The sequence below is a fragment of the Dipteris shenzhenensis genome, chromosome 13 (genome assembly GCF_047967505.1).
Source record: "Dipteris shenzhenensis isolate YYH24624 ecotype China chromosome 13, Dip_SZ_1.0, whole genome shotgun sequence".
NCBI lineage: Eukaryota > Viridiplantae > Streptophyta > Polypodiopsida > Gleicheniales > Dipteridaceae > Dipteris > Dipteris shenzhenensis.
The window spans coordinates 14,898,505-14,911,892 of record NC_141608.1 but is presented as its reverse complement, the minus strand read 5'-3'; the positions used below and the strand labels follow the sequence as shown (position 1 = coordinate 14,911,892).

Sequence of the window (13,388 nt, the reverse complement as noted above, 5' to 3'; positions counted from 1 at the left end):
CTGCTGAGCTGGCGTTATGTCTAGGCCAACCTGGAAGCCAAGGTATCTAGCTGTCTGTCCACGTGGAATCCATCTGAAGCCCAGAAATCGCCCCCACTGAGAACACGCCCCCGGGTCTGTGAGAAAACCAACTGATTTGTTCCAGTTGATTTTCGCACCAGCGGCCGAGCAGAAAACCTCCAGGGCCATCCGCACCCTCTCTAGCATCCTCTCATCGTCCTGGACATAAAGGGCTGTATCATCTGCGTACTCTGAGTCCAGAAGCTCCGTGTCCTCCCGGAGTGGAAGGCGAACACCCCTGAGCCCTGTGGACCTCGCCCGAAGGTAGTAAGTCATGGCCTCGGCGAAGAAGAGAAACAGATAAGGAGCCAGGGGACAGCCCTGACGTACTGATCTCTCCAAGCTGAATCGCTCACCCATCCTGCCTCCAATGATGACTCTGCTGGACGCTGTCCTGTACAAAGCTGAGATACCCTGAATCCAGCCTGCCGGGAAACCTAGCCGCTCCAGAGTCCCCTCCAAAAAGGACCAATCCACGCGATCGTAGGCCTTCTCGAAGTCGAGAAGTAAAATGGCAAGGTGTGATCCGCTGTACTGAGCCCACTCCGCCGCCTCTGAAAAGGTGAAGACATTATCCAGGATACTGCGATCCTGGACAAAGCCTGTCTGAGTGTCATGGACGAGGTCTGGAAGTAGAGGTCGAACTCTGGCACTGATCATCTTGGCGAGGATTTTGTAGGCAGTGGTAAGGAGAGTGATCGGACGCCACTGGCGGATCTCCTGTCTATCTCCTCCCTTCGGGATGAGGCAAATCAGTCCCGAGGAAAGGCTCTCTGGCATCTGACCGCTGCTGAAAATCCCCTGCAGAGCTGCAAGGAGGGGCTGATGGATCTGGTCCCAGAAGGAGGTGAAGAAAGCTCGGGATAGCCCATCCTCACCTGGGCATTTCTGCCCATCAATGGCCATCAAGGCCTCCAACATCTCGTCCGAGGTGAACGGCGCCAACAACGTCGCCTGCATGCTAGGCTGGACAAGGGATGGAATGTGCCTCCACACCTCCTCACGGTCACGACTAGCACGAGGGGCAAGTGGCTCCTGCTGGAAGAGGGTCCTGTAGAAGTCAGTGGCCAACCCCAGGACCTCCCCCAGGTCCGTAACAATGTGACCATCCGCTGTCCTGAGACTCCGTAGCTGATCCCCTGCAGCTCTCTGGCCGTGTGTCCTGAAGAACTCCCTGCACATCCGGTCACCCTTCCGGGCCCAGAAGGAGAGAGAGGCGTGATAGGAGAACTCGGAGCGACGCTGGAGGGTCTCCTCCAAGAGGGCTCTGGCTCGAAGGGCCTGGATCCGAAGCTCCTCCGAGCCCGGGGAAGACTGCTGAAGTCGCTGAATGGAGGCGAGGTCCCTCCGAAGAGCTCTCTCTCTGCCCCACCAATCCTGTCGAACCTGTAGGGCTGCGAGCTGGCAGATCTGGCTGGACTCCTGCAGAGCCTGCGCGACCGAGTCTACCAGATCCACGCCCTCCCCCCAGTCTCTGTCCCAAAGACTGCAAATGCTGCTACGGACGTCCACCCTCGAGAAGATGGAATCGGGAATCCTGCATGATCGGGGGGGGAGAGTCTGGGCTGCCGAATCTAATGAGAGGAGCACAGGCGCATGGTCGGAGAGTGTCGTCCCTGGAACAATGCCCGCCTGGCCACCTCTGCTGATGGCCCAATCACTGACATAAAACCTATCAAGCCGCTCCAGGAGTCTGCCTCCTTCCCTGCGGAAGCCCCAAGAGAAGTCCAGGCTCCCGTGCCAACGCCGGAAGGACGGGTCTCTCCAACTGTCCCTCCCTCCTGTCGCGAAGATGAAAGAGTCCCAAGCTGACTGCTCTGCCTGAGCCATACCTGTGAACTCCGGATCTCTACCCTGCTGGTCCTCCAAGGTCTCCAGGTTGTTGAAGTCTCCTCCAACAATCCAGGAATCCATGTCTGGAAGAATCCCTGTAAGTGTCCTCCAGAAGGTGGCTCTGCAACGGAGGTCTGTGGGAGCATAAATGTTGAGGATTCCTATCGTGGATCCCTCCAAACTCAGGCCTACCCAAAGGGCTCGGCCTGGGATCAACGTGCCGTGACCGAAAACTATCTGAGCTAACTGCTCGCACACGGAGGTACAGACCCCCCCGCTCCTCCCCTGTGCGCCGATCGAAGGTTCCCAATAAGTGTAGGAGCGTCCAGGGAGAACCTTCCCGCAACTGCGGGCATGAGCCGCAGAAAGCTTGTGCTCCTGGAGCAGCAGTACATCCAATCGACCAATCACTGCAGGCTGAAGTTCCTGACGCAAAATGAGCTTCCTGGGACCACGGGTGCTCGAAGAGTGAAACCCGTTCACATTCCAGGATATGAGGTGTAGGCTCATGGAGAGGGATGGGGGGCTGCGAACAGCTGTCTGCTCGCAGTCGAAGTCGAAGAAGAATCAGACATATCGGAGTGGAGGCGCTGCCGCTTGTGAGAAGGTTTGGAGGGGGAGACGGGGTCGTCCTGCCCGTTCTTCAACACCTTCAGCAATGGCGAGAGGCCTCTAGTGCCATGAGCAAATGCTTTCTCGAGCCAGCTCGAGATCTCTGAAGTGGTCATCCCGTAGAAGGTTCGAAGTTTCTGTTGGGACCAAGCTCTGACATCCTGGGGAAGAGGCCATGCCAGGGGGGGTCTGAGGATCACGATCAATCGGAAACGTTTGGCAGCGCAACGCCACCGCAAGCGCACATCGCCCTCGGACCACTGAGTCTCGAGGAGCTGCCCACCGGACGGGCCTATCCAGGAGCAAATCTGGGCGTGAGTCTGCTCTCTGAGAGCCTCCCACACCGAGTCGTCTGTCCAGGTCTCGGTGCCATCGCTGAGGAACGTGAAGGCGAAGCTAGGGCCATCCCTGGGAGCCAAGGCAGCAATCTTCCCATCCGCCCCTTTGCGGAGCATGAAGATACTAATGTCGAGACAAGCCGGGAAGGTCCCAAGGTCGGCCACATCCAGGTAGTCCCAGGGGCCAGATCTGTAAAAGTCTCGAGGGAGCTCTCTCTCCTGGAGCTGAGACCCAGCTGAGTCTGCCACTGAGGGGCTAGCGGGAAGGGAAACCTGCTCCACTGGTGGTACAGACTCCGGGTGTCCTACAAGCGGGGGGGGAGGGGGAGGAGGCTGCGGGATAGGCGACTCGGGCTCCACGGAGGCGACTGGCGGAGAAGGTGGAACGGAGGCTGCACTCGGCTGGGAAGGCGACGGTGCAGCTAACTCTGTAGGAGGGGCGAGGGGAGCAGGGGGGGGAGGGGGATGGGGATGCATCTGGAACTGGGGCTGAGGGGGAGGGGGAGGGGGAGGGGACTGAGGGAAAGGAGGCGGGGGCTGAAACTGCGGGGCGGGCGAAGGGGGGGGAAACTGGGGAGAAGGCGGGGGGGTGGGAGAGAGGAGGATCTGAGGCTGTGGAGGGCGGGCTGCCGTCGAAGAAGAAGCTCTCCCAGGTCCCTGGGGCATCTGCCTGTCAGGTCTCTGGAGTGCTGCTGCAGGAAGGGTGACCTCTGCCTCCTTGCCTTTATCCGAGATCTTCTTATTCTTTCCTCTTTTCCTTCGAACCTCGGTCCAACCGCCCACTACCTCTGGCCCAGGCTCCGACTGCCTCGGCTCCTCCTGACGTGGCTGTTCGGGGGGGGGAGGTGGGGGCGGAGGGGGCGAGGGCGGGGAGGGTCGAGACGAGCTGGCAAAGCGTGGACAAGTAGCCGCCAAGTGCCCAAAGCCATGGCACCGCAGGCACTGACCTGGCTGTCCGGTGACTATCATGCTCTGGGTGATACTGCCGGCACCTGTCACGATCTCGATCACTGCAGGGAGAGTCGTAGGGTCCGCCACAGCCACACGGACTCGGGGAGCTCCTGCCGTGGTCACCGCGTCGGCAAAGGTGTCGTGCATAACCCAGCCAAAATGGGAGCCCAAGTCCCTGACAATCGGCCGCAGCTCAGTAGCAAGCCCTGGAAAAACTAGTGTCACTGGGTGGCGAGGTATACGGAACCGAGTATCGAAATCCGCTGCGCTGAAACCACGGTACCACGGGACTATCATGATGATCTTCCCATCCACCGATGTGGGGGAACCGGCAATCAGATTGCTCGCAGCTTTCTCACTGGAGAGTTTGAGCCAGAAGATGCCCCTTCCCATAAGGGCCACCTCCTCAATGTGGCCATCCTCTAGCAAGAGAGTGGACTGGAGCCAGTCCCTGATGGTAGACCTGGAGGGGGAGTGTCCAATGACTCTACCGTAAACAGAGGTACGAGCAAAGTCACTGGCTACCGCCTGAACACGGGATGATTGTTGCTCTGTCAGGATAACGCGGTAGGCATCTGGAGAGGGAGGGTCCGACTGGGCCTCCGGATCCGGGCTGGGGGCCGCCATACCGCCAAGACTAACTGCAAGCTTCCGATGAAGAAAAACAGGCTGCCACCCAAGAAGGGGATGAAGCGGCGGTGGAGCCTGGGGGTGAGGCGGGCGAGGCGAAATGAAGGGTCGGAGGGGTCGAAGCTGAGGGCGGGGCGAAGGCTGCGGGGTGCGGGGAGTACGGAAGGGGGCGAGAGGGCGGGGGGGGGGGGTGAAGTTGGAATGGCGGGGTGGAGGGGTGAAGCGGGGGGCGAGGGGAGCGGAATGAGGCGGAGGCGGGTGAAGCGAGGGGGTGAAGGAGCAGCGAGGGGGCGGGTTGGAGCGGGGTGGATGGCGAGGGAGCAGCGAGGGGCGGAATGGCGGAGGCGGGGCGAGGGCGAGGCGGGCTGGAGAGAGAGAGAGAGAGAGAGAGAGAGAGAGAGAGAGAAAAAAAAAAAAAAGGCGAGGCGACGCGGGATGGAGCGGAGGGGGCGGTTAGAGCGGCGGCGAGGGGAGGGTTAGAGCGGGGGCGAGGGGCGGGTTGGAGCGAGGGGGCGGGATGGAGCGGAGGTAAGGGGGCGGGATGGAGCGAGGGGGCGGATTGGAGCGAGGGGGCGAGGGACGAGGGGCGGGTTGGAGCGAGGGGGCGGGTTGGAGCGAGGGGGCGAGGGGCGGGTTGGAGCGAGGGGGCGGGATGGAGCGGAGGCAAGGGGGCGGGATGGAGCGAGGGGTGGGATGGAGCGAGGGGCGGCTGGAGCGGAGGTGAGGCGAGGGGTAGCGGGAGGGGTGGAGGTGGTCGCGGCGAGGGGGGGGGGGGGGGGAGCGAGGGGGGAGGTAGGGGCTAACGGCGAGGGGGGGAGGGGAAGCTCGCAGGAGCGCAGGATGATCGCCTTCATGCTAAGTTTTCATATACTTGATCAGGATGCCATATAGAAGAAAGAAGCCATTCACTATCTGTGTTGCACTTGGAAGAGGAATATACTTGCTCCCACAATTTCCCTGTGATTCTCCTTAGAACCAACTCTATGGGTGCATTGTTAACATGGTGAAGATGTGTACCAGCTTGGTCATCCTCAAGAACGGGCATCAATTACATTGTCAACTTTGGCACTGCCAAAACTTGCCACTACAGGCATGGGTATTGCAGGTGCAGGATCGCTCTTCAAAGGGCCTAGCAACGAACATAGTTTGTGACCGCGCTGAAAGAAAAATCCAGAACAGAGGCCCACACAGGGATTAATACAGAAAAACAAGAAGAACAGGAAAAAGGTGGCCCAGGCATGTCTTCTAAATAGAAAGACGCGGCTTATGGGACCACTTCGCAGCTTTGTACCGCTTGTGGAATAAGGGCTTCCCCTGGCAGAAAGGGGCAGACCTAGGACCAGCGGTTAAAAATGCATATAAAATTTTGTTGGCGGAGACATGGGAACATGATTACTGCAGGTTGCCCCACAATGCGCATTTCGAGAAGCACTCTCTATGGTGGCCTAAGAAGGCATCAAGCAAGTGCTGCCACAGGGAAATTGCATGTCTAGTCCGTCGTCCTGTAGTCTCCATATACAGCATGGATGCACACAAAAGATACATCTGGTTGAACTAGACTGGCTCCACTCCCAACCCATATACCTTGCTGATTGCTATATCCCGCAACATGATTCCACATCCTGTAGCTCCTTTACTTGGATGCACCCGAATGACCCCTTTAGAGAGCTAGAGAGAGACATCACTCAGCTATCCCAGCAGGGTAACATCATGATCCTCGGTGATATGAATGCGGACTTCTCATGCCCCTGGACGAGGCAGGATGACGCATTTGATAGAGGTTGGGACCACATCTTAGAGGATGCAGCACACAACCATGACCACAATGGAAAATGCCTTAGACCGATGTGTGGCATCACCTGACTCATGACTTGAGTGACAAGCCTACATGGAGAGACAGAGAAGCATGCATAGGCCATACCCCCAATGGCAAAAGTGTGATTGACTATGCCTTAGTGCTGGACTCATGCCTTGGTCTAGTGGGTCACTTTGCAACATCAGACCACTAGGTACTTCATTGCACTTATCATGGCAGCCATCAGACGGCCCACCACTGAAGTGGCAGACCACCCCATCTAGACTTCAAACAAGCAGCAGCTTACAAGGACAAAGTTGAGGAATCGCTCCTCTCTCTACAACAATAGAGGTGGGAAACATTCAAGAAGATCCTCCACGAGGCTGCATACACATGCTTCCCACTCTCCCAGGGGACCAACAGGCTACACCGTGTCTTTCCATGCAACCAATGGTATGACAAGGACTGCAAGGATGCCAGGAAGAGAGTAAAATTTGCAAAGTTAGAAGAGGAGAAAGAAAGAAAGAAAGAAAGAAATTTTATTAGAGTCTTCGGAAGACCGATGGGTCTATGAGACTGAAAGAAAACCTGATACAAATCACAGTAAGGGTGGAGCTACTGAAACGAGCATCATCACCCGTGCTGAATCCTAAGTCTGATCATACATAATCAAATACATCTGGATGTAACAATGAAAAGAAAAGGACAGGAACGGAGCGGAATCCTCCGTATGTCATGCCCCCCTGGTTGGTGCATAGCCAGTGATGGGACGCTGGTGCCCTTCAAGGGGTGTCGTGCGTCTCGGTCTGTCTCCTGGACAAGGCTCGACGCAAGACCAGAGCCACCGTGGCTCCCGTGGCACGTATCCTGGGTCTAAATAATGACGAGAGGTCCCCCCCAGTAATCTGTGTGTCCCCTCGATGTCTCGTGTGTCGTGCTGCGATCGTCGGGTCGGGGTCTCTGTCACGTCGGCGGCTAGAGACTGGACGATCAATGTCACTCGATGGGAAGAACTCTGTGATCCTTCTTTGAGAGGTGTCTGATGATGTGGCCAAGCCCCGTCGCCTGAGTAAGTACTCTCTATGTCGGACTCCCTCGTGAATGAAGGCCGTGAGGCATCTCTGATCTGGGTAGGCGAGGAATCTGGAAAGGAGCTCGGAGCTGAGGCGAGGAATCTGGAAAGGAGCTCGGAGCTGGGTAGGCGAGGAATCTGGAAAGGAGCTCGGAGCTGTCTCTGAAGAGGCAGTGGTAGCGACCTTGGATCTTGTAGTACACTGGGCACCTGAAAATAAAATGCTCCTCCGACTCAACCTCCTGATAGTCGCACAATATGCATAAGCGATGCTCCCTAGGAATCCTCTCTGCTCTGCCGCTCTCTATGCGGAAGAGGTGTGATGATACCCGAAACTGTCCGATGGAGATCCGTAGTGAGTGAGGCATATGAAGCTCAGTGTACCCCAGTGGTGTGATGAAAAACTCCTCCGAAATGCAAAGACAGTAATCTCTGTAGAATAACAAAAGGATCGGGATCATTAGAAAGAAGTGGTGTAGATACAAGGTTGAGCAAAATGAGGAAATATTTTTAGTAATAAAATCAAAAAACTCCAAGGTTTTCTTGAAGCTGCAATTTTATAAGTTAAAATGGAGGAAAATGATGCATTAAGTGTACACTTGGCAAAAATGCAATCTCTTGTTCAAAACTTTATAGCCTAAAATGTTCACTTGATGACGAGGACAAAATGGCTTTCCTCATGAAGAGTATGGAAGGAGTCTCTCGTTTTGAGAACACTCTTGAAGTACTTAGTCTTGCCTCAACAACCTTTGATGATATGGTGACTCTTCTCCTCAAAAAAGATCGCCGCGGAACAAAGAATATCCGCTCTTTACATTAGGCACTGAAGAGGCTCTTGCCTGCACTAGCAAATGGAAAGCCCATCAGAACATCACATGCAGATATTGTAAGCGCGAGGGCCATATTGAAGCACATTGCTACACAAAGAAAGAAAAAGAACAAGACCAGCATCATGCCAACTTGGTTGAAAAAGAGGAGACCCCAGAGGAGATTCCAACATCGACCAAGCACTATCGACATGTCACCCTCCTTGAGGATGACGATGCATCTGTATTCTGGTTTCTCTTATGTGAGTCAATAAGGTACTCTGCCTTAAGTAGTCCCTCTAAAATGATGTATGCTTTTGTGTCTTTGGAGTCAATAAGGGTACTCTGCCTTGGCTAGTCCCCAAAAAAAGATTGTATTGGGTGTTTACTCTATTGCCGACTTCATGCCTCCACTGCCTCATCCATCCTAATGTCCTGCTGATGATGATGATGATGATGTTGATGTTGATGATGATGTTGAGATTGATATATAGTCGACCATCAACATGATTATGTTGTACTTGGGACTTAATACTGCCATTCTGCATTTTTTGCATTTTGCATTGGTGTGGATGCTCGTTTAGTAGCTCCACGACCACAGCTCATTGTATCACGATTTTCACAGTCTCATAGACCCATCGGTCTTCCGAAGACTTTAATAAACTTTCTTTCTTTCTTTCTTTCTTATGGCTACACGGGAGGTGTTGGATGATTGGACTTCCTCTTTGCAGTGTTGTGGTGGAGGGGGGATCAGTCTACTCCTTGCGTGTTGGGTCTCACACTCTTTGCTCTGAGGGGGGATGTTAGAAGAATCATAGTCAAAGAGTATGTTCTAGTGTGTACTAGGAACTAGTTCATCAGTCTTTGTGTGAGAGAGTGCCATGTGGCATCTTGGGAGTTATCCCATATACATATCGTACTTAAGTGTGTGTGTCCACTCTCTATGAGTGTTGTACTTTCACTTGTCACATCAATCAACTCAAGTGGAGCTTTTGGTCATGTAAGTGATTACCTTTGGTTCTTGCCTTTCTTTCCATTTCCATTTCCTTTCATTTCTATTTCAAGTTATATTTCCTTCCTTCTAGCTCCCTTGCCTCCTTTCCACCTTCTTCCCGTCTTCAAAATGGGGCTTCCACATGGGCAGCACATACAAGAGAATGCCTACCATGTTAGAGTCTCCCTACACGCCTGGAACTATACGGAACTCCCATGTATCTGTCAGGAATAGTACGGGGCAGGCAGGTGCAGGTTTGACAAGCTGGGAGCAAGACACCAGCAGCCCGAGGCCCAGCAGGAGCTGTATGGAAGTTAGGTGCCTTTATATGGATCAGTATGAATGGTTGGAGCAAGTTGTATGGAGCTGGACCAAAGGCTTTAGGGTAGGGACAGGTCCAAAACCAGGCAGAACAGAAGGAGCATGTATGTGATTGATGTGTGGGGAGATCTGGCCAGGAATGGACCTGGAAAATAGCCGTGGGGCAGGGAGGTAAATCTAGGCCAATGGCAGGCGGCCATGTGGCTAGGTGGGTTAGCAATGGCATTCAATGTAAGTCTTTGATACCATGTTAGAGACTATGGAAGATGAAGGTGTGGAGCCAATTGGTAGTGAGATCTACTTGGGAGATAACGACGGGAGTAGAGTTGAAGCCACAAGCGACCATGACATCAGCTATTACAATTGTTTTGACGAATGCAGTCCCTGCAGGCCCTATAGCCATGAAGGATTGGGTAACATGATGCGGCACCACTGTGGATTCGGTGCTCCTGCACATCCAGCTGGCTGACATTTCCCTTGTCGTGTGGACCATATTGAAGAATATGTATGAGGTGAATAATGAGGCAAGGCTTCTAGACCTCGAGACAGATTTGTATGGCATGGCATGGATGAGGGGAATTCAATATAGGACCACGTCATAAAGATGAAGGTGCAGCCTCAGCCTTGGTTTCTTTCCACCTCACTCTGAGGGGTTTTTTATTATCCTCATGATTTCATGATGTATTCCGCTTTGAGCTTGCTCTCGCGGGTTTTTGTTCTTACTTAATAGAAGTCTTTTTCATGGAAAAATAAAGATGAAGGTGGTTAGGGACAAACTCTCAGCAGTTGGTCAGGCTATGGATTCTGCTAGGATGGCTAGGCTATTCCTTGGCATGCTTCCAGGAGCTAAAAAAACTTTGTTACAACAACGATTACAATTTATAGGGCAAATATCCGCGCCGGTTACTTTCGGCAAACTAATGCCTTTGCTTCTGCAAGAAGAGGCTCGAGAAAAGAAGTATGAAGGCAAATCCAGTGAGGACAAGGCCTTCATTGCTCACGACTAGAGCAAAGGCAAGGGAAGGGCAAGCGTAGCAAGAATAAGAAGAAAAGAAAGAAGAAAAAGAAGTGCTTCTTTTGTGATTTTGTAATTTGCAAGGCAAGGGAAGGACAAGCGTTGCAAGAATAAGAAGAAAAGAAAGAAGAAAAAGAAGTGCTTCTTTTGTGATTTGTGATTCGTGATTTGCCGGACGAAGGATTGCAGTTTTGTTGGTGACATCTCCATGGGTTACCCAGGTAAGGTATGCAAACCTAGGTTTTACAATAAGGATGTCTGACATTGACAATTGGTATGGAGAGGACTCAGAAACCTTTGTGAAAGTGAAGGACAGCGATGAGAGCTTGGATTCTTCTAGGTGCTTGGCTATATTACTGAAATGAGGGCGGATTCCTTCGAAGGACCTTCGGATTCAAGGTCATATGGAAGCCGTGGTACTAGAGGGGCATTACAAGACTACACAAGGAAATTGAGTGTGCCTCCATGAGGTGCATGGTTTGCTTTCAGAGCAAGCACACAAGCAGGAGGACTTTCTGGTATGTGCATTATTTCATTATTAACATGAACCTGAATAGCATGCTATGGGCATATTCTAGTCTTTATGTTTCTCAGGTAATGAGTAGGAGGTGTATGCTTTCCTGGAAGGAAAAAGGGAAGTGCTAGTATTTCTCCAAAGCCCAGAAGCAAGAAGTTGGAAGGAAAAGATGTGGACTTGTTGAAGCCTTTGCAATGGAGACATGAATACTTACAGGAGGACAAAGTGTGCGGAAGCTAGGAGGGTACCTATGTGAGAGCTCATTTGGAGCTTATGCTCCAAGTATTCTTAGGTTGGAAGATCTATGTGAACCATCCACACGAGTTTCTGAGCTCAGGCTGGTTATTTGGTTACAGACCTTGCCAGAGGAAGGATGGGTTGAAACAGGCCTTAGGAGCATGGTGCCTGGAAGACTCTAGGCTGTACACTTGTTGCAAGGGGGATGAGTGGAGGATGTTTGCATCAGGATTACTCAGGATCATTGGCAGAAACGTGACTGAAAGTGGTAGTACCATGTGGGGCTACCAAGGATGGACTTGTGAACCAATGGTTCAAAGACCAAAAAACAACCTCGACACCGTATTGTTCCAAAGGGTTTCGGGTGGTATTGGCCCAAGATGTGTCAGTGAGAGGGGATGTTGGAAACCTCCCCACCTGTGTATGAGCCCCCATATGAGGAGAGCGTGGGGAAGGTGGACCAGGGATTGTTAGATCTCATGTGGGCTATTTAAGCCTAACATGGGCTGCTCTGACAAGGAATTTAAAGTTGCCATATGTGCAGCACATGGTCTGCCATGTGGGCAACAAGCAGTAAAAGGACAAACAGGAAATGGGGCTGCATACAGCGGAATACATGGCATGAGTCTCCCTAGAGGGCTGAACTGTAGGAAACTGCCACGTGTCTGTCAGGAGCAGTATGGAACAGACAGGACTAGGTTTGACAAGCTGGAGAAGACATCAGCAGCCTGGGACCCAACAAAATCTGTACAGAAGCTGTTTTTCTCGCATTCAGTTCCATTTTTTGTTTTCAGGCTACCAGAAACTGATTATCAGATTTTGTTTTTCATTCATAGGGCTTCTAAAACTGATTTTATTTACTGAACATGTTCCCTTCGATTTCCAAAGGTTCTAACCTTATTTAGGTTGAAAATGCTAACCACTTCTATTGTGGGCTATTGTGTTCCCAAGTCTAAGGTTTCTATACTAACGCTAACGGGTAGAATTTGAGTTTCCTATGTGTTAGGGATAAGTGGGACCAAGACGATTTATGTGGCTTTCTCCACCTGGTACCCAGTGGTTACTTTCTTGGATGATTCTCAGTCATATGTATATCTGAGTCCCAGCTTTCAAAGGAAGATCATTGTGATAGTCCTATATGTCAGTCTTGGTCTAGAACTCTGGATTTCCCAGAGGGAGCTCAAGCTAGGAGAAAATATTTCATGAGGGAGTGGGACCATCAAGAACTATTCTTCTCACATACAGCCACCAGCCCCTTCTGGCATTTTCACACTCTTGATTGGCTGTGCAATTTTCAGCCTGATTATGTGTAAATCATGGGCAAGCTCAGCCGTGTCAAGAAATGATGTCACAGAGTGTGTTTGAGTCTCTTCAGAATAAATTACCTAGTTTTTGAATGTTTATGCTCATGAAGATCCGAAGACAGAAATTTTAGAATACTGGCTATCAACACAACCTTGTAGATACAATCATTGCAAATGACCAGCTCTCTTCAGCTTCCACATTACTAACTACAAAAAAAGAAAAAGGCATTTGAAGTGTATTACTGGACCTATCAGCACTGTAAACCTGCACACCAGATATCCAGGCATGGATATACTTACCGAGAGCTTGTGACCACCCTCAAAGCTTGTGGATAGCACCAATTCACCATTTACTACAAACACAAACCTGGATATTGAAGAAAGAACAATTAAACGTCCTTAGTAGTCTGCTAAAACATCACAGCTGTAACAAATGACTGCGGAAAAGAGAGCCAGTGCAATTATTGTATTTCAAAGTCTGAATGATCAGGTTCCAGGCAAGTCACTCCTCTTCAAGTAAAGGTATCCACTTGCAGATTGTCAAACTGACCTCTCAATGTCGACATCAGGAAGGCCAGATGAGGAATTTTCTGCAACAAATTAGGTGAAAAATCAGATCTCATCGTCATGAAAAAAGGAACTAGAGGCAGAAGCCCACAAGTTTGACTGTGCTTGGCATTCTTGAGACCACCACGTTTTCCAATGAACATTACAAATCAAACTACGGTTTTCTAGCCCTTAATGAGTCTTTCTATACGCAAGACATAACAGATCCGAAAGCATCACGAATAAGTTGTAGCTTCATTTTCATGTGTATCAGAGACGGAGTAAACTACACTTTGAGTTAGTGCTGAGGGAGAGCCAACCACTCCTCAATGCATAATGAAAAATCTGGGTAGACAT

The 13,388-nt window shown here is 51.5% G+C and overlaps 1 protein-coding gene across 3 annotated transcripts in view; it reads right to left on the bottom strand.

The window, feature by feature from the left end:
- UGLYAH (ureidoglycine aminohydrolase) overlaps positions 1-13,388 on the bottom strand; it is a 154,449-nt gene that overhangs the window by 88,354 nt on the left and 52,707 nt on the right. For all 3 annotated transcript variants that reach the window (XM_087383596.1, XM_087383595.1, XM_087383597.1), the window contains 2 exons: positions 13,036-13,075; positions 12,786-12,852 (listed from right to left, as the gene is read on the bottom strand). In XM_087383596.1, coding sequence (XP_087239722.1) covers positions 12,786-12,852; positions 13,036-13,075 — 107 coding nt within the window. The remainder of the gene's footprint in view (positions 1-12,785; positions 12,853-13,035; positions 13,076-13,388) is intronic.